Source organism: Magnolia sinica, chromosome 18 (genome assembly GCF_029962835.1).
Source record: "Magnolia sinica isolate HGM2019 chromosome 18, MsV1, whole genome shotgun sequence".
NCBI lineage: Eukaryota > Viridiplantae > Streptophyta > Magnoliopsida > Magnoliales > Magnoliaceae > Magnolia > Magnolia sinica.
The window spans coordinates 71036027-71057946 of NC_080590.1; the positions used below are offsets into that span (position 1 = coordinate 71036027).

Here is a 21920-nt window from a genome sequence, read left to right on the forward strand (position 1 = left end):
TCTTACGTTTATAAATTATATGAATAGACTTTAAATATGCTTGCATCAGTTTAGTTAGACATCGCATATATTAGGACCCTATACAAAGGAAACACCTATTATGTGCACTTTTCCTTTGTAATGTTTTGATTTCTTAGTGTATATTGATGTCTTTGTCAACAATCCCTGAAGTTTCATTGAAAAATTCAATCAATTTACCAATATTCCCACGTTTGCCATCAACGACGATACATTACGTGATACAACCGATATATCCCATGCGATAACCGATATGTAGTTGTATCTCAGGGTGCGATAAATTACGTGATAACGATATTTAAAATATTGGTTTTAGGCATGACACCATTCATCGTCTCAAAAATCGAGTGCTTCGTGATTGTGAGACACATCATATTAGATTTGGGCCATGTCTTGTAATGTGCAATTTCTTACTTAGTACTCTTGTCAACTGGTTTGGGAGGTTCCTCCTTTTCCAAGACAAGGTCCATTTCCATGCACCCCAGGACTCCCAAGACTATCTCTATAGACTCTTTTCATTTAGGATAATTGGACCCTGTCAAAAGAGGAACAAAATTGTATTTAGTTGGAATGTTAACTGATTACAGATACACTCGCATCAGTAAAGATGTTAAACTTAATTGAAACTGTTCATGAATACAAACTAGATATCAGGTAAAATTCATGATTAGCGTTCAATTGATTCAGGCCTTCAATTGAATTGGCCTGGATGATGATGTGCCCAACCAAACAATCCTTGCGAGAATCCAACATATCATCACTTTTCTTGTGGGATGAAGCCATGACATGTAAGTGGCTCTCCTGAACATGAAGCGAACCAATGCTAATGATATTAATTTGAGACGCTCAACACTTGCGGGTGAGATGGATCTCTCAGCCTTACACCACTAGCACTATTTACTTTCACACAACTTGTGTCCTTGCCAAACGGTGGTCATTTTTGTTTTAATCATTGTCTGCATTAAACTCAAATACATCTCTATGCAATCCTACTACTATATCTCATAATCAGAAGTCAAAATTCATAAAATCTTCACCAATTGAGGTCACTGTGGTGGCTAAGACAATCGATTCCAATCCCACGAGTTTTAGACTCTGGATTGTCAATATAATCTTGCCCTCAACGGATTATTTAAAGAAAAAAAAAATTTTCTAATTTGGCCGTGAGAGTACCTGGCATTGACCGATGAAAGACAAGGGATCTTAAAAGAAACATACAGTTAGGTTTCACTTTTTCCTTTTCTTAAAAAAAGGTTCATGTCAGCTTCTGAAGTATGGGTAAAGGGCCCAAAATCGAGCCTAATCGTGACTCTACATGATTTGTACATTAGTAATGGGTATTCCAAATCTGGGTTCAACATTCACAGGATGGACGGTTTAGATAGAATGCTTAATTTAATTCAAATGGACTGATCTTACATTAGGATCTATAAAATGAACGGTTCAGATCTGATACTACTGTCCAAAAGATGGAAATCCAGGGGCATAATCATCCACCTAATGAACAATCCAGATTGCATGCTCATTATATACGTAATAGATGGTCCAAATCTCAAGATTAATGCTCATAAAAGGAAGGGCCTAGAACTAATTTGCAAAAGGGCCTAAAATGTTCAAAACAAACATGGCAATAATAATTCTGAAGATGAGACCAAGATGGTTAATGAACAAGCCCAAAATTGGGTTAAGGTGCATTTGATGGGGACATCACACGCACATGCACCCCCCTCCCCCCCAACACACGTACGCAAGGAGGAGAGCCCCACCATCAATCTTGATCGATGACGACGTCTAGGGAGGGCCTCTTAGTTAGAGGACTGCGTTTTGGTTCGTTGGAGTGGACTCGATAGTCATATGAATCCCACCATGGATTCTCATGATCGTGGCCTACTATTTTAAATAATATAGTACTTTGGGTTTTACTTATTATTGTTATTAGGAATATCATGGACGGTTTAGATTGCTTTGATTAGTTGTTATTTTTGATTACTTCGTCTCCAAGTAATAGGTTGCGCACATGGCGTGAGTTTCTGGGTATAGGGTTTTATTATAGATAGGCACCCCTTGCAGTCTTTTTTCTCATGGAAGATTAATAAAATTTATGCATTTTTCCTGCTCCTTTTTTGAGTTGTGAAAACCTAATTGGGTGCGAAACCCTCTCTTCTTCGAAGGATTGACTACCGTGGTGCGAAGCCACACCTATCCCGATTCGCCCCCACCTTCTACCATCCATATTTCTCTTCTCCTACAATCATCTACGCTTCAACTCCATCCTCTATTGCTGCCGTTTTTCTTTTCTACAGCAGATTTCTGGAATCTGGCCCTGCAGGAATGCTGAAACTTCGGTGGAGCACCGCGCACAGACCGATCATCGGATCGTCACGAAACTTGGGGGTTTTGTGGTCCAACCCTGGTCGACCAGGCCCAAGCTGGCCGTTTTCTGATTCGTGGGCCCACACACATGCAGGACACCACCAACGCATGTGTGCCTGGGCCTTCACCGCTGTCCACGCTTGTGGCGCTTCTCTGGTTCGTCTCTCCTCTCTTTCATTCCTCTTTCACCCTAAATCCCTAACCCTAACCCTAAATTACTCAAATCTCCAATTTTATGCCCTTTTTTCAACTTTAGGGTTCCCTGAATTGAAATATGTGAATCCCTTGGATTGGGGAATTATTTCTGTGCATGTGTGGATGAATTTACCCTCCTTTAATTATTGTTTGGTCTATAATTTTGATTGATTCGGCCCTAGCATGTGTAGGCCTGGATCCGCATAAGATTCCTCTTGATTGAGTGCTTGAACTTTTGTGCGGGATATGGAATTTTGTGTAATTGTTTTTGAACTAGCGTGATTTAAAGCCTGAAAATCTTGCATATCATATTTGAATTTCATGTCCTGCATCAGCATTAGTGTATGGGTCCAAAACAAGGTCCATATCTAGTCAGCTAACATGCCCAAAATAGGGTCCACAAGAGGTGTGAAAAGGTCTCGCTTATTGGCTCATTAAGAACTAGCTGGATGGGTTTGTATTTGGGTGTGAACCCAGTTCAAAAACCAAAGGGCCCTAATAACTCCCTCCCTCTCTCTCTCATTGCTGTAAAGAGGGGAGAAACCCTAGCCCTCCTCAAAAGCTCGGTTTTGCTTCCATGGAGGTTCCATTGCAACATGGGACTATCAGAATCCCACCAGAGGTGAGATAGCTGCCATTGATTATGGTTGGTGACACTCGTGATGACCCCACAACCGATGCACCCACAACATGTTTCTTTGTATTAGAGATTTGTTGAAGATGAGATAATTTGTTGATTTTCATTGACCGTCGGATCGAAGCACCCCACAGCTACCAGATCGGAGATGACATGGTTTCTGGATTGGACAGCTATAGGTAAGGGTTTTGGCTTCTTTTTTTTTTTTTTTGTAATCCGATGGCTGCCACGATCTCGCTGGCAATGGCAGTGGTCGGAAGACCTCCACTGTTGGTGATGGAACATGGCAATGAGCCTCCCTCACTCATCTTCTTCCTCTTCTCCAACATCAAGTGAATTTTTATTTTTTGTATTTTTTAACGTAATGCTGGTGTATGCTTGCTTCTACAATCTGGAGCGTGATAGAGTTCTCTTGAGTCAACCGTGATGATTTTCATGAGCCACAATTGTTGATTAGGCAAAGAGTAACACTATGTCGGAGCCCTACACGGCTTCCAATATTTGATGTGAAGGCCTCATGGCTGTAGAACTAATCAAATAGGATGCATGGAAGATCCAAAATCCGGCACCTGTCTAATAACGATGCGATGGTCCCATCCTCTAAAAACGGATTGAGATAGGTGCTATAAGGGCGGCCATAATCCATCCACATATTGTCAACTTGAACGGTTCACATTTGTCGACAATGGATTCCATGTGGGTTGGACCAAGGATTTACAAGGGATTCCCAAAAGATCTACCACAACTTATGCATTTGGCTTTCATAGCAACTGTAATATGAATTGTAGAACAATAGGATTGAACTTACATTGATTATGGATATCAATATAACTGAATTAAAATTGCATGCCTGTTTGAGAAGCTGTTTGATGGGGACATCAGTACCGGAGATGGAGAAGACTACCCACATTAGCGTAACTTTCTTTGTGGTTGGGAGATGAGTTGCAGATGGGGCCCACCTAGCCATTTTGAAGACCCCACACGCATTGGACGTGCATCAGGAAGTTCCCACTTTGGGATGATGCATGTGGGCTGCTTAGGAGACCGTTTTAGTCATAGAATTTATATTTCGTGTTGATTCGATCATTGGATCTTGTCGATTAGACCATTGGGGCCCCTTGGACTCTAATCTTGTTTTCTTTATGTTTTTTGTTATTTTTAGGATTTATTTAATGGTTGTGATTAATAATAAATGTTTTAGTTTTTTTATTTTGGACGATGGGCCACTTCACTTAAGTGAGCAGCATACTTGTAATTATGCTGGATTTTTAATTTTGAATTTTTAATTATAAAAGCATAGGGTGGGTGGAGTTCTAACCCTAGTGGAGATTTGAGTAGAAAAGGAAGAGAGAAGCTCTCTTGTGTGAAGGAAATTTCCTCATTTTTTAGTTTTTTTTTTAAAAAAATAAAAAATCCTCCCTTCCAATCAAATTGTGGAAGGGTAGAAGCTTGTTTGGTGGTGGATTTCCCAAGGTACATCCTTCCTCTCTCTTCTTTGAAAGGTATTATTCTTCTCTTGTATTTCTCTTTTCCTTTCCATTACAACATTTTAAACCATAGATCTTCAATTTCCTATTTTTTCCAATTTCTTAAAAAACTATAATTCCAAAATCCCCAATTCTCATGATCCCTAATTTTCCAAATTTCAGATTTTCCCTTCCTAACCCTAATTATGAAACTTACAAATCTGTCCATTGAGTGTGGAATGTGCCTATACTAAATTGGAAGTTCTATCCTTCCATCGGGCCTAGTTTTAATTGATTTATGTGATTTCTTAGCTTGCGGGCATGTGATTTAGGTTAAATTAGATTTTATTTCCTATTGTTTACTCTTAATTACTTGGTGGATTAGCATCTTTTGTTAATTGAATTACTTTATGGACTCTTTCATAATCTCCATGTTGCATGCTAGCATTAAATCATATGTCTTGCATCAAATTTGGTATCAGAGCTATATGTTTAGCATAGGAATTTTGTGTTACATCTAGGGTTATTAGAGCATACATTGCATATAGAATCTAGGGTCATATTGCAGATTTTTGTTTCTAGTTTGTAGTGTCCCATTGCTGAATTTTCAGCTAGCGTTTTCCACTTATAACATTACTGAATTTTCTTCGTAGTAATCTCAGGGTGTCGCCTTGCTGAATTTTCAGTTCATAAATTTTAAATTACACTCTTGATGAATTTCCAGCTTGGTACTCTCAGATTGCCATTCTGCTGAATTTTCAGGATAGTATTTCATGTTAACAGCTTGCTGAATTTTCAAATTAGTGTCTCTAATGTGTCTAATTTGTTCTCTAGGTTGGTTTTGTCTTTGTCATAACATTACCATATGATCTAGGTTTTCCCCTAAGAGTTACCTTGTGTATGCCCACTCGTTCTGGACGTGGCTTTGGTCTACATCCCACTATGAATTTAGAGTAGATTGTCAGGCCCTTAACACTATCAACAACCGTTTGACGGCTATTGAAGCTCACAATAGGACCATCGCAACTCAATTGACTGTGATCAATGCACGTGTCAATCAGCTTGAAGCTTCCCTTCAAGCGAACCTCGACATTGGGGAAGATGTCCAATCACAAGTCGGGGATCAAGTAGAGATTGTGCCACTTGCAATTATTAGCTGCGCCTTAAGCCAGATTGTAGAAAGTGATGGTTGACGTAGGAATTCAATTTTCCACACTTATGCCAAGCGTGGTGGCAAAAATTGCAAGGTGATCATTGATAGTGGCAGTTGCATCAATGTGGTCTCTGATAGCATCGTGGGCCGCTTAGGTATGCTAGGCATTCCTCACCCTCAGCCCTATCGAGTCTCATGGGTTGACGCATCTTTGATTCTGGTTTCTCAGCATTGTCCCATTCTCATCCAGTTTGGTTTCTATACGGACACGTTGTGGTGTGATGTTTTGCCTATGGATATAGGCCACATCATTTTGGGTAGGCCTTGGTTGTATGACAGGGACACAACACTATTTGGTCGCTCGAATACGTGTTCATTTCTGTATGGAGGCAAAAGGAATGTCTTGAAGCCTCTCCCGCCCAAAGCATCCCGGAAAAGGAGGACATCAAGAAACGTGGTCCTGAAGATGTGATGAAACTCCAGCTTGAGTCTCTTCCTATAGTTAATGCCGAAGAGTTTGAAAGAGAGACAAACTGATTTGACATTGTATGCCCACGTGGCAAGTGAGGCCACACCTAAGGTTATTATGGAGATGTCACCTGAGGTTACACCCGAGGGTAGTGTAAAGTCACCATTTGAGGTGAGTTTGGTATTGGAGAAGACCAATGTTGTTATTCCAGAGGACATACTAGATGAGCTTACACCCGTGCTGGACATTCACGCATTGACTTCACCAAACCTTCATCACAATCAAATGAATCTCGGGGAGGAAGTGGATTTGGAAAGACAAGTAGATGAGCTTAGGACTCCAATAGATTGCATACCCATTTCTGTGTTCCTATTGGGGTACAAAATTTGGTTAAGGGGAGAAACTTCAAGAAGAAGAATTGGTGATGGAAGTGAAGGATAAAGATGAAAGGCAGGTGAGTTGTGCGGCACTTGAGTTGCGCGGGGACTATGTTGTGCGAGGGTTGAGTTGCACGGGTTTGCGCAACTCGACCTTGGTCATGATAAGCCGCGCAACTCTCTTCAAAGAGAAACGGATTGGGAATGCGAAGTGGGGTCCACGACACAGTATTCGAGGGCTCACACATGCGAAAGCCTATAAATACTCCCCTACTCCCTCATTTGGAGGGTCGGATGCTCAGAAGACCAGTGCCTCTGACAGGTATTGGAGACAGAGAGAAGGAGAGGGAGTGTAGAATGTAGCAGGCCTGGGCCGCGCCACTCTTGGCGAGTTGCGTGAGCCCGCGCAACTCCTCGGCCCACTTGAGGCAGCCGCCATGCTGAAATTTTATCAGATTCTCAGGCTATTGTGGATGTTTCAAAGTTTTCAAAGTTATCCAAGCATAGGAAGCCCACACAACTCATCTCCCCTGGAGATATGATCAATATGAGCCGGAATGCTGCCGAAATTCATATTTTGAATTTATATAACTCTTGTATTTTTGACTTTTCTAAGAGATTCTATTCTGGAATCAAAGGACCAAAAGGATGTAAATAAATTTAAAATAAATGAAATTGATGATTATTCTCTTCGTCTTATCTTTGTTAATATTAAGTAAGATATTCCCCAAACCAAATGCTTTTCGTTTTTGGTCGAAACAAAATGGCGGCTTTGTTGGGGAACTATCTTGCTTAGTATTAACTTAAGAATGACTTAGAGAATTTCATCATTGTTTGGCGTCATATAAGGTGCCAAAATGGCGACTCTTAGTGGGAACATCCTTCCTTTAATCTCCAAAATAGATACGCTCGTGGATAAATACTGACTAATATTGCACGTGTTCTCTGACAGAGAAAATTACAAGGGACGTATGCATTCAAGCTCTAGATTTCAGGAGATATGGTGATCTTAGCAAAAAAGACGGTTTTCTACTTCATATTGACAAGATTTGTAGTCGAGTATGCCTCTGACCAGCCTCGGACCTAGCAAAAGTAGCCTATATTGAGCAGGAAGAGCAAATTTTCAGCTACTGTAGGGGTTGTAACAGTCTCCCCAATAGCGCAAGAAAATGAGAACGATTGGATAGTGGTGGCACGTCGGAGATCGAGAGTCGCAGTCAGGATAAGCTCATCAATACCAAGAATTAGCGGACCCGTTATACGAAACGCAGCAAAGAAAAATCCCAAACTCACTCCTCCAGTAATATATCCAGGAAAATCTTCATCTTCGCCTTCGCGCCAAGAACTCCCAACCTTACCGGCTACAAATGTTCAGTGGACTAAAAAACAAAAAGGTAAATCACATATGGAGAGTTCGCTGATCTACGTGTCACCTTGAAGTATTTCGCCTCACATTATGACACAATTAGTTGAATCTCACGAAAGCACGAAAGGGTCAAACAAAACTCTTTTTTCAATAAGTCCCTTCACTCCATCCTATTCTTGCTCCACCCCAATGACGGCCTCATCAGGAAACAAAGAAGCTGCAATATGTATGGCCGAAACGAGTAAAGATCCTCCACCTACCACCGAAGATAGACTAGTTGAAATGGCTCAAGCGCAAAAGACGTTGATGGACGAGTGTAAGAATCTTCGGGAAGCTCTGGCTACTCTCGCACACAATGTAGCCCAAATAATATCACCCTCAATGATGGCTACTACGAATGAATGGGAACAACAACCTGAAGGTTCTCAGCTATCTAGAGTGGGATCTCATGGATCCATTCTTGCGACGAGAATTATAACCCAGGAATAAGTACGCCAAGTGGTTACGGAAGCCATCAGAATAGAAAGAGAACGTGACAGTACAGGAAGGTTCCGGTATCGAACGCCGTATTCAAGTGAACTAGAAGATGTACCCTACCTTGCTAATTTCAAACACCCCGAGTTTAAAAAATTTAGCAGAGATGGATCCCCCGATGAACATTTGATGCATTCCATCACGTCAATGGGGAATTTCTCCGCTGTTCCCCAATATTGCCTACGGCTATTTGGGTCTTCCTTAACGGGCAAAGCATTCCGGTGGTATTCAAGCTTGGCCCCTGAATTAATACAGACCCGGGAACAGATGCAGGATGCGTTTATATCAAATTTCTTTTCGTCAGACTGTGATGTTAGCATTGCAGAATTAGCATCCGTAAGACAGAGGGAAAATGAGTCTGTGGAGAAATTTATTAACAGGTGGAAAACCTTAGGGGCATCATGCCGACAATTACCCGAAGAGAGAGAGAGAGAGAGCAGGTGAAAATGTGTTTAAGCTCCATGGACACAGGGATTGCATTTAGACTCACTAGCGCCAATATAAGGACTTTTCGAGATCTGGCGACCAAAGCGCATTCGCTGGAGCTGATGACTAAAAAGATACCAGCCTTCCAGGCTAGAACCGAAAGAAGAGGGCCGAACAGGGCAATAGTAAATGCTGTTGATCAGGAGAAAGAAAAACACCTTCCGTGATAAGAGGGAAATGAAAGGAAGAGAAGACTCAGACATGCGAAAAGATTATAGGAATGACAAGCGCCCGCGGCCATATGATTCACACAGAGAGTATGCATTCGAGAGAGAGGACATATTGCCAATGAACCATTAGGTTGCCCTCACCAAGATATTTGGAAGAAGCCGCAATGATTGAAGAAAGGAATTACTGTCATTATCATCGCTGTTTGAGGCATCAAACAGAAGATTGCTTCACACTGAAAAATATATTGCAAAGAATGATAAGGCAAGGAGAAATAGTCTTGAAAAAAGACGATGAACAACGATGAAAGGTGACAACGAATCTGACGTCCATAAGGGGATTGTCGGTAACATTGGATAAAGAAATTGATTAAGGAAATCTTTCTTCTGTCGACTGCCAAAACAATAAACCGGTGGGACAGTTCATCAGCTAAAAGAAAATTCTGGGGGGCATCTGCATCCGAAGATGCTCAATAATAGACAAAATTGGGGTATCGCAGCTCAAATACCCCGATAAAAGAAACGAACGGGGAGAAGGATATGGAATTGCAACATAAAGCGTCCCCTGCCAACACGCCTATATTTGGGTTATCGATGATAAGCCGATCTGTGGAGCGACGGTAATTTTGGTTTCAAAAGGAATCGGCACCATACCTTCAAAACCAAAAGGGGGCAAGATAGGTAATAAGAAAAATCATCATAGAATGTATTTCACTTTCTGTATGAATGAAATGTAGGTTTTTAGGTTCGCCAATGATTATCGCCAAATGACTATTATCGAAGCACCAATGACTATCTCAAGAGTTGCTGCCAAAGCTATTGTTATATTATCATGATATTGATGCAAGGCCATTTTATTATTTAAATTTATCGAAATCAGTAGCATCGCCAGGCTGATATACTATTTTAACCATGAGATTTTGTGGTATACCATTAGCAAGCGCGATATATTAATTTCGATTAATTATCTCTGCCAGGCCAATCTATTACTCGCCGCAGCAGTTACAAGGATCGCAACTGATTGCAACAGTGATGACGATTCATCATGTATGACAACGAGAAAGATACTGCTATGAAGCCGAATACGCATAAGGCTTATCATTATTGATGATGGCAATATGGCAAAATTATACGGTTAGCAATGTCGCCCGTGGCCTTAAAAAGCCCGAAAAGAGCATCACGTGCACCCATGTGGGCAGTGACCTATGCCATCCGTACAGCCTCAGGCAGCGTCACGTGGGAGGCCAGAGAGCGCCCCCTCGTGAATGGGTCTGACCTTGCAGGTGAAGGAAAAGTTAGTCCTAAAGCAAGATGACTCCCCAGATCCTTGGTTTGATTTCAGTAGTAAAGCGTGAGGACAGGTCTCTGAAGCATGACCCCTCATTGATGGATTGGCGAACTTGGATTTGGTACCCGACAGTAGCCTTGCGTGCCCCGCGAACTCTAGAGAGTTACTGTGGCCAACCCTGTGCGTAAATCCTATTGAGTTCACAGCCCCGATAGCTTCACTGGGCCCCTTTGATGGATCGCGGTTTGTGAACTCCCTGGTGACGATAAGCCCCGCGAACTCTAAAGAGTTACAGTGGCCATTCGTGTAAGACCAATTTCAACTACTTATGAGTGTAAACTGTGATTGCTCCAACTACTTACGAGCTTAAACTGTGTGTGCTACTAACTGAAACCAGAACTTACACCGCCTATACGAGATAACACCACATAGGCAACACTATATGATTAAAAAAAACACAAATGCCAATACAAAAAGCGATGTTAACAAATATATAGTTAGAAGAATTAACTGATCAAGCATGATATTCATTCATTCATAGCATTCATGATTTATCAAAATTCGTTTATGATGTTGAAAAGGGTAACAAATGTGAAAACAAGCCATGATAAATGTCAAAAGAAAATTCATATGTTTTCTGAAATTCCTAGAGCAAGCATATATCGGCGCAGGTCGTCTCTTAGTTGGACCTCAGCGGTCGCATTTTCAACTTCAGCATCAATAATAAGCCGGGCCTGGTTCGGAGTGTCGGTTAGCTCCTGCTCTAAGGAAGTTATTGCTTCCTCCCCCTTCGAGACCTCCAGCCGCTCCAGATTGGCTATCCGCCTATTGACTTTAATATTAGCCTCGAGTTGGCTAGTTCTTGAATCAGTTTCGCATTGCTGAGTCTCTAAGTCCAAAATTTGCTGCTTCAGGTTTGCAATCTTCTCTGTTATAATCGCCGAGAAATGCTTAGTAGCCTTTACTTGCTCCTCCAGGGAATGAAATTCCTTATCACAACTAGAAATTGTTGTCATGGCTTTCGAAACTTTTTCTTTAAGCTGCAGTAATTCTTGTTGTCAAGCAAGAATTTCAGGTGCGACGACCATATTTCAGATATCTCCCAGTTTGCGGAAAGTCTCATAGAAATGGGATAAAGACTCGTGCAGAGGGGAAATATTAATCCTGGCAATTTGTGCTGCATTCTCTAGAGAAGACAACACTATCTCCAAATCGGACCATTGGGATGGGTCTTTAAAGATGTAGATGGCTGCTGATATTGAGCTCTGCAACAGGGATAGTGCAGGAGGAGAGATCTTTTCCAGGGATATGATATTCGACACAGTGGCGACAGAATTTGAACTTGCAGAGCCACTAGAGACGGTGCAAACTGCGAAAGCAAATAAAATACACAAGTTAAGGTATGGATTTCAGGTAAATTAGTATAAAGCAAGGAAATAAAGTAAAGTATACTTGTTGCTACCGAAGGTGCCGAAGCAAGAATTGCTGCTTCTGTAGCTTGTCTCTTTTTTGGGGGAGCAGATGGTTCGGGTAAATTGGAACCATATTGACGAAACACGCCACTCTAGTCTCAGTGCTTGATGCTACGGTAGTTGGAGTCGCGACATCAGCGGACTCTGTTTGGAAAATTATTCCACGAGCTGCTCTGCTAGTCTTTATAGGAAATCTGAGGGGCTCCCTCATTTTCTTAGCAAAACGCTTGCCAGAAGCAGAGGCTGGAAGGGTAGCCTGAGCTACATTCATGGGAGCCAGAAGAGTCTCTGGAGATGCTACAACGTTGGTCGGAGAATTTGAAGGTGCTGCATGCGGAAGAGGAGAATAGTTGATGCTAAATGATATAGTTAAGTCAACTCTAGCTGTATTATCATACTCCCCATAGTCCAAGGGTTCTTCTTGCTAGTCAACACCTGCAGTGGTTAGGGGAATGTTTTCTTGTGGAATTTCTTCATTGATTTCAGTTGTTACACCAATCCCATCATCTTCGCCTATGTCCACTTCCTCCGTTGCTTCTGCTTCTTTGGCTTCCCCTGTGTCTGCATTCAGTTCACTCTCTTCTTCTGAGTCATCAGAGGATGATTCCTGATTAGTGGAAGCGGAGTTGCCAGAAGTAGACTCTCCGTCTTCCTCCTCAGCAGATGATGAAGACGATGATGATTCCAGAGAAGATTCCTTGATAAGCACTTGTTTTCCTTTTTGTATTGACTGCCTCTTTCTAGTAGAAGCAGGGTCTTCTGCGGTAGTGGTCACTGGGGATATAGAAGATCTTGCCCGTGTCTGTGATTTGGTTACGGGCGATGAAGTCTGCGAGGAGGAGGCGGTGGAACAGGTGAAGGCACTTCTTGAGGCTCTGAAGGCCCGACGGCCTCTGGAGCAGGGATAGGGTTTGTGGAGGCAAGAATATGGGGTGTTTTGGTAGCATCCGCAGGAGCATTTTCTCTGTTTGTAGACTTTCTTTGGGACTTGAAGTTTGTTAATGGAAACCCATGAGCGATCCAACCTTCAAGAGTGTTGGCCGATTTAGCTTCGCAGATGTGTTCTTCCACAGAAGTTCTTATGCAAGCTTCACCAGGAGTAGGAGCATGATCTTGTTCGACGGAGTAACCTATCCCGTCTGTCCCATCGTGTTTTCTGATCCGAGGTGCGGGAATCCATATTGGCGAATCTACTGGCAGACATCGACGGATGAGAAATGCTTGGTGTGCCCACCATCGCATCCATGGGTAGGTCGTGCGGATAAAACAACCGAAGCCTGGAATAATGAATTTTGAATTGATTCGGGCCACGAGTAATTGCCTCCAGATCCAGCCCCAGTGGTAGGGCCCCACACCGTAGCTTCGCATGCTGCGAGTCACTTCTTTGGAATGCTCGGGAATGGTCTGGTCATATCCGAATTGTCGCGTAAACCGATTGGGGTAGTATGGCTCCCTCCAAAACTCACTGCCCTCTTGCAGAGGCAGGCTAATGGACCGTATTGATATGAAGAAGGCTCGCTCAGGTGGAGGAAGGTTGTCATCATCCACAGCTTCATGATCTACGATGTATTGGGTAAATGAGAACTGGTAAAAGTCAATAGCATTTGTTGACTCAATAGTATCAATCACCCACTCATACATTCGCTTCGGCATTATCCTTCGCTGGTAGTGACATAAGGGGAGTCGTAAGGGATATATGTAAGCTTTTTCCGGATCGTCATATGTCCACGGGAAGTATATGCCTAGCCATCCTGAAAAGTAGTGCCATGGTGTGAATGCCAAACTGGCCCCGACGGATGGGTTTTGACAGTGCGTGGCGGTATCTCCAAAGGCACGATATAATGAACAAAGTACGGGAGGCGCTAATGAATATTTCCGCCCTTCTGCCAATCCGCCCACGATGACAAATACGGATGCCTTGATAGCGTCCGCCCACTTAGAACTTGGAATCACTACTATATTGAGCCAGTATGCCAGAAAGGCCGCTAGCTCGCCTTTGGATGAGAATTCTGATGGGTTCCTTATTCTGCGGTGAGCATTTTCCAGTTCATCTGAATTCCTATTCTTAAACCTGTCAAATAAAGAAGAGTACAAATGAGAGCAATGTTAGTAAATGTGTAAAATTATGATGTGAGGAAGAAGAACGTACCACAACTCTTGAGAGAAATAAGCCAGCCAAAGGAAATGTGGAATCTTTCCGGTATCGGGAAATTTGGACATCTCCCTGAATAGTTCAATAGAAGCGTTCGACACCAGCGCCTGTCTTTTTGAGGAAGAAAAATGAGAGAATTCCTCATTTGTAGGAACGTACTCTTCATAGAAGTGACCTGTTAAGGGAAGACCTGCCATCCTATGAAGGTCCCATAGAGTGATGCTGACTTCGCCAAGAGGTAGATGAAAAGAGTTCGTGGTAGGGCACCAGTAACTAAGGAACCCCTTATAAACCATATGATCTTTGTAGAAGAATTCAGAAGTAGCCTCAATTGCACCATAAAGGCCAACCTCCATCAACGTCGCAGAATGTTTGGCGAGAATGGCCTTGGCCCAGTCAGTATAATATTTGCAAGATGTTAGGAAGCCGCGCGTGCGGAATTCTTCAATCCCCCACAATGACCTTCTCTCTCTGAAGCATTGGCGTATTGTCTTGTGGAAAACTGTAGAAAACAGTGCATGAGGACTGTGGCATGGAATCAGAAATCGCATTGGATGCACTGCACCAATTTGTTGCTTCGACTCTCTCTGAAAGGATACCCTCCAACATTTTGGGTTCTCGAATTGACCAGTTGGAAGTTTACATCATACGACTTTGTGTTGTTCGATCTGTCGGCTCACATCGAAGAATAGATTGATGTCGCCGAATGTTTAATGGGATCATTATTAATTCATTCCTAAAAGGGCTGTTGAATTTTATGTAGCCGTCTTGAGCCTTCACGGTGTCCCAAGTATTCGGGAGCTTCCTCTTCTTATGCTCCTGGATCTTCTCTTGAAGTTCTTGACGCTTCGATTTCTTTCGCCTTTTTAAAAAAAAAAAAAAAAAGTGTCGGTGGCGGTATATCTTCTCTTGCCGGAGATCGGACGATGTCAGTCCGCAGATTGGCTGTCAACTTCAACCGGGCTTCCCAGTCGACTTCCTGACCTCGCTTTAGAGGATTTACTATTGTTCCAGAAATGATCGCTTGACATATTGGCCAAGACAATGTCTTGATTCTATCAAAGAAGTCAAGAACAGGCAAGACTGGCTCCTTTATGTATGCAGGGCATTTTTTGGTTACTTTGACTCGTTTTCGTGGAGGATCTTCATGTGTTGGAGGGGAAGATATGGCTACTGGGGCCATAGATGAAGGTACGGGGGCTGTAGGAGCTGGCAAGGGTTCGGGAGCTTGAGGAGAGCCTGGAAGACTTGTGTGGGAGGGTTGATCTGCAGGTGTTTCTATCAAACGAAAGGTTCTCTTAGTATGGGCCATGGTAGGAAAGATTGGAGGAATTGGCTAAGTCTGGAAAAAGTTGGAAATTTCGGCAAAGTTTCAGAATAGGAATTTCTGGCACTAAGTGCCGATGAGTTGCGCGGCCAAGTTACGTGCGCAAGTTGCGCGGAATAGTTGTGCGCAAGAGGAGTTCGCCAGGAGATAGAAAATTTGAAATGAAGAATGATTAAATGGCTTGGTATTTATAAGCCAGGAGCGCCGTCGAAGAGTTGTGCGGACCCGCGCAACTCAGGTTCTACATGAAGAAGTTGATCCTTCAAATTGGCTTAGAGAAGTCAAATTTTGGATCAAGGGGGCATTTGTTGGGGTACAAAATTTGGTTAAGGGGAGAAACTTCAAGAAGAAGAATTGGTGACGAAAGCGAAGGATAGAGATGAAAGACAGGCGAGTTGCACGGCACCTGAGTTACGCGGGGACTATGTTGCGCGAGGGCTGCGTTGTGTGGGTTTGCGCAACTCGACCTTGGTCATGATAAGCCGCACAACTCTCTTCAAAGAGAGATTGATTGGGAATTCAAAGTGGGGTCCACGGCACAGTATTCGAAGGCTCACATGTGCGAAAGCTTATAAATACCCCCTACCTCCTCATTTGGAGGGTCAGATGCTCAGAAGACCAGTGCCTCTAAAAGGTATTGGAGACAGAGAGAAGGAGACGGAGCGCAGAATGTAAAAGGCCTGGGCCGCGCCACTCTTGGCGAGTTGTGCGGGCCTGCGCAACTCCTCGGCCCGCACAACTCCAATGAGTTGTGTGGGTACTCTTTGAGGCAGCCACCATGCTAAAATTTTGTCAGATTCTCAGGCTATTCCAGATGTTTCAAAGTTTTCAAAGTGATCCAAGCATAGGATGCCCACACAACTCATCTCCCCTGGAGATATGATCAATATGAGCCGGAATGCTGTCGAAATTCATATTTTGAATTATATAACTGTTGTATTTTTGACTTTTCTAAGAGATTCTATTATGGAATCAAAAGACCAAAAGGATGTAAATGAACTTAGAATAAATGAAATTGATGATTATTCTCTTCGTCTTATCTTTGTTAATATTGAGTAAGATATTCCCTAAACCAAATGCTTTTCGTTTTTGGTCGAAACAGTTCCATAGGCCTTCAGAGTATGCACATGCATCTACACAACATATGCATGACTTGCATGTGGAGATTGGAAAAAGAATCAATATAAATAATGAAACATACAAAATGATTGCTGACTCACACCATGGGTTTAAAGAGTTTGTTATGGGTGATGAAGTTGTGATTAAAATGTCGAAAAAGGTTTCCACAGAGAACCATAAAAAAATTACAAGCCTGTAACGCTGGACCATATAAAATCTTGAAAAGACTGGGTTCGAATGCTTACTTCGTAGATCTTCCACCTAACATGGGTATCAGTTCCACATTTAATGTGGAAGATCTTGTACCGTTTCATGGACCTTCCCCTAACCCTCACATGAACTTTGATGATGATGCCCTTGACCCGTCCCAAAACCCATAGCCATTACCTGACCCCTCTTCTTAACCTTTAACATCCCTACCATCCATACCTATGAGAAGAGAAGAGATAGTGGATATCTTAAATGAAGAAGCGGTTTCCACATGACATGGCGGTTACTAGGAGTACCTTGTCAAGTGGAAGGGCAGACCGAAGTCAGATAGTACATGGATCACAGAGGCAGAGCTTCAGCAACGAGACTCGGATCTCCTCGAGCATCACTGCAGCTTTATTTCGCTAGAGGCGAAATCTTCTCAGTCGAGGGAAATTGATGGGGACATCAGAGGACCTACTCTGGTGTACCAAAGACGAAGACGACCACTCATCAGCGCAACTTTCTCTGTGGATGGGAGATGAGTTCTAGATAGGGCATGTTGGGCCATTTTGAAGACTCCACATGCATTGGACGTGCATCAGGAAGACCCCACTTTGGGACGATGAATGTGGGCTGCTTAGGAGATTATTTTAGTATTAGGATTTCTATTTCATGTCGATCTAATTGTTGGATCTTATCGATCAGACCATCGGTGCCCCTTGGACTCTGATCTTGCTTCTTTTTTTTTTTGGTTATTTTTAGGATTTATTTGATGGTTGTGATTGATAATAAATGTTGTTTTAGTTTTTTTACTTGAGTGGTATAATTGTAATAATGCTAGATTTTTAATTACGAATTTTTAATTATAAAAGCACAGGGTGGGTGGAGTTCCAACCCTAGTAAAGATTTGAGAAGAAAAAGAAGAGAGAAGCTCTATTCTGTGAAGGAAATTTCCTCCTTATTTTCTAGGTTATTTATTTCTTTATTTATTTATAATTTAATTTAAAAGACTCTCCATTCCAATCAAATTGTGGAAGGGTAGAAGCTTGTTTGGTGGTGGATTCCCCAAGGTACATCTTTCCTTATCTTATTCTTGTAAATGTATTCTTCTTCTTCTCTTGTCTTCCTCTTTTCCCTTCCATTACAACATTCTAAACCCTAGATCTTCAATTTCCTAAACAAACCCTAATTCCAAATTCTCCAATTCCCATGAACCCAAATTTTCCAAATTTCAAAATTTTCCCTTCTTAACCCTAATCATAAAACCTACAAATCTATCCCTTGAGTGTGGAACATGACTATGCTAAATTGGAAGTTCTATCCTTCTATTGGGCCTAGTTTTAATTAATTTATATGATTTCTTAGCATGCGGGCATGTGATTTAGGTTAAATCAGATTTTATTTCCTATTGTTTAGTCTCAATTACTTGGTGGATTAACATGTTTTGTTAATTGAATTACTTCATGGACTCTTTCATAATCTCCACGTTGCATGCTAGCATTAGATCATGTGTCCTGCATCACCGTTGGGGAATTGTTAAATCGGACCTTCCACACCTTACACCTTTAGAAGCAGGGATGGGGGAGAATAGCGTTAGATGTGTGTAGGTTTGGGGACCTAGCCTCTATTTTATAGATGTGGGATGGAGGGGTTTAAAACCCATCGAAACTCCTCCCAGACTCCACACATTAGTAGGTTTCCAAGTCCATCCAAATACTCTGTGTGTGTCACAGTCCAAGCACACCACCCATTATAGGAATTTGAGATGATCACAACTCTAGTGGGGCCCACTGGTATGCTCAATCATACTATCTAATCTTTAGGTAGATCCAAACCATTGATCAATAGGCCCACCTTATAGAAATCTTACAGTAAGGTCCTTTAGATCGATGTAAGACAAACATAATTAAGAATGAGCTCATCTAAAGCAACTTTGTGAGTAAGCCCCAATTGGAGATGAAATGATGGAGAGTCAATTGAGATGGTTCAGAATATGCTCTAGTAAAGCCATAGAGAGCCTTGTAAGGACAGGAACCTTGATTAGGGTTGTAGTCCTTGAAAGGAGGGTGAAAGGTAGACCTAGAAGAACTTGGATAGAGGTGGCAGGAAGGAATATGAAGGCATTTTCACTTGCCAAAGAAGGGGCTTCGGGAACTTTTATGCAAAATATGATTCATAAAGTTGTCCCTAAGTATCTCAGGCAAGCCCATGGTGTGCCGTAAAGGTAATGGTGGCAACCATTACATGTTACAGGGTCGTAACGGCCGTTATGGAAAAAAATGACTCGTAATTGCCGTTAACGGCACGTTACGTCCCCCCTATAAAGTCCATAACAGCCCCGTAATTGTCTATTATGGGGCAGATACATGTTTTCCATACTTTTAAATCAACATTACAGGGCAAATATAGGTTTCTCAGTATTTTTTTTTTTTTCAATTAAAAAAGAGACTGTAACGGCCATTATGGGGGCCGTAACAGCCGTTACAACCCATATCGTAAAGGTAACGGTGGTGGCCGTTACTGCCACCGTTACCGTTACAGAACACCCGTTAGAAGCCATGGTCATGATGATTGATGATTGCTAAACATGTCTTGTTGCTAGATGTTCTCTTTATGAAGATATTTTCAAGTGTCTCATTGTTAATTTTTAATTTTTAATTTTAATAAATGAGGAATTATAGGGCGGATGCATTAGGACTTTACTAGTCTCTTGATGCTCCAGTTTGTATGAATGGAACCCTCGGTTCCATATTGGGTGTTGCCCAGTTAGGTCCCACAATGGATGGAGAATGCCCCCACTGGTCTTTGAGGTTGGAAGATCCTAACCATCCAATCTGTCTTTTTTTTTTTTTTTGTTCTTTGATGTATCTTTCCCTTACCATGAACTTTAAGGCAAGTAATGAAATGGTCAGGACCTTCCATTCTGAACAATTTTGTGGCAACATTCCCATCCATGGTTTGACTCATCAGCACTCCAGATCACCAATACACGAATCCATTGTACACGCTGATTCATCAGGATCATGCTGTGTCGTAAAGGCAGTTGCATAAAGGTAATTGTGGCAAACATTATGGGGTCGTAAAGGCCGTAATGGCCATTACAAAAAGAAGAAGAAGAAGAAGAAGAAGAAGACCTGTAAAGGTTTTTCGGGTTCTTTTTTAAATAAAAGAAAAGAGAGACCATAATGACTGTTACAACCCTCGTAACAGCCATTACAACCCGTATTGTAAAGATAACGATGGTGGCTGTTATGACCACCGTTACCGTTACAGAATTTCAGGATGCTGTTCATATGCTGAAAGTGTTGACTACTTAAAATCAATCATTGTACAATTGGATGGTCATGTGTTGCAAATATTGACTAAAATATGTAGATGAGATTTAGGTGGTTCAATCATTTGCAATGGTGACCAGAGAGTGCTTTGATGAGGGAAACATTGATTTAGGGTTGAAGGCTTGAAAATGGGATGAGAGGAAAGCCGAAATGGACTTGGGGTCAAAGTGCTGAGAAGGGATATGAATGCTTATTCGGGCATTAGATATGAAGAATCATCATCATCTAAGTCTTATCCCAATTAATTGGGGTTGGCTATATGAATCTTGTTCTGCCATGCCACTCGATCAAGGGCCATAACTTCAGTTAGACCATCAGTCATCAAGTCCTTTCTTACTAGTTCCACCTATGTCCCTTTGGGCCTTCCCTTGCCCTTTTAGAGCCTTCAACTCGTTCCAACTCGCACCTTCTAATTGGTGCAATTCTTAGTATCCGTTGCACATGACGAAACCATCAAAGTCTACTTCTCCTCATGTTATTACCTATTGGTGCTACTCCTAAGCTCCCACAAGTGCATTCATTTTATAATTCTATCCTTCTTCTGCAACTCATCCATCTCAGCATCCTCATTTCAGTTGCACTAATCTTTTGAACATGTTGTTCCTTAACTGCCCAACATTCTGTCCATAAGGCATGGCCGGTCTTATAACTATCCTATAAAGTTTTTTTTTTTCAGTTTGAGTGGTACATGACAATCATATAAAACTCCAAAGGCACATCTTTATTTCTTTTCACCCCACTTGAATTTTATGGGCAATATCTTCTCAGTTCTGTCCACTCTCAGGAATTATCTACCTAATATATTGAAAGTGACCATTTGGGGATCTTCTTGGTCAGCAATCTTAACTAATTCGAAAGTGATCATTTTGGGCTTTAGATATGAATGATTAGTGAAATAGGATTTCTAAAGCCGACCGCAGATAGTTAGGAAAAGGCTATGATGATGATTATTACAATATGTAGATTTTCAAATGTACCTTATTACAAATTAACTCATCCCAATTTTGCATATGCTTCAGAAGAATACGCAAGACAACCAAAAAAAAAAAAAAAAACACAAAAACAAAAGCCAAAGACAATAGCTTTCTTCAAGGCCATTGTAGCTTTTATAAGATAGAACTGCCTAAAGTTTTTCCTTGCAAATGAGTATTTAACTTTTCCAAAATATTTTTGGTTTTTGGATGTATCAAAATTTATGGATTACCACTATATTGACAACAACACCACCAACAACAACAACGAAAAAATAAAAAAGAGAGGGAGGGAGGGATTTTAGTTCAACATTTTCATCAACTTGGAAGGTATTTCTCATCATTTCATATATTATTGACCATTTTTGTTGATTGTACTTGTATTTTATTCAGGAGTATAATGCCAAACTTTCTGACTTTGGACTTGCGAAAGATGGACCAGTGGGAGATCAGTCCCATGTCTCTACTCGCATTATGGGCACATATGGATATGCAGCCCCAGAATACATGATGACAGGTAGAGCTTCATATCTCTTCATCTTTTCATTTGTTGTTAAAGTTCCCAGTGCTCAGCTGTAAATTTTTTTGTCACCAAGCAGTCAAATATCCTTCTCATGGCACAGTTGTATGTTCATCTTGGTGTGCCCTACTGTGGATGTGTTATACTCCAAAAATCATATTAGTTAGATGATCCTAGCCACCAAATTGAGGATTTTTGTTTTAGCTCAATGTTGACCTGTTCATACAAGAAAAGCATGGAAATGCCCATAGACCCCTTATTTGCATGTTCATAAATGCTCATGAACACATTCTGTTCTAGTTT

The 21920-nt window shown here is 41.7% G+C and overlaps 1 protein-coding gene across 2 annotated transcripts in view; it reads left to right on the forward strand.

Annotated features, from left to right (window-relative positions):
• Nucleotides 1-21920, forward strand: part of LOC131233988 (probable serine/threonine-protein kinase PBL16) — a 47683-nt gene that overhangs the window by 19572 nt on the left and 6191 nt on the right. Inside the window, exon 5 of one of the 2 annotated variants that reach the window (XM_058230917.1) lies at nucleotides 21491-21614. The exons of the other annotated variant lie outside the window; for it this stretch is intronic. Within the exon in view, the coding sequence (XP_058086900.1) occupies nucleotides 21491-21614 (124 nt within the window). The remainder of the gene's footprint in view (nucleotides 1-21490; nucleotides 21615-21920) is intronic. 2 annotated transcript variants of the gene reach the window in all.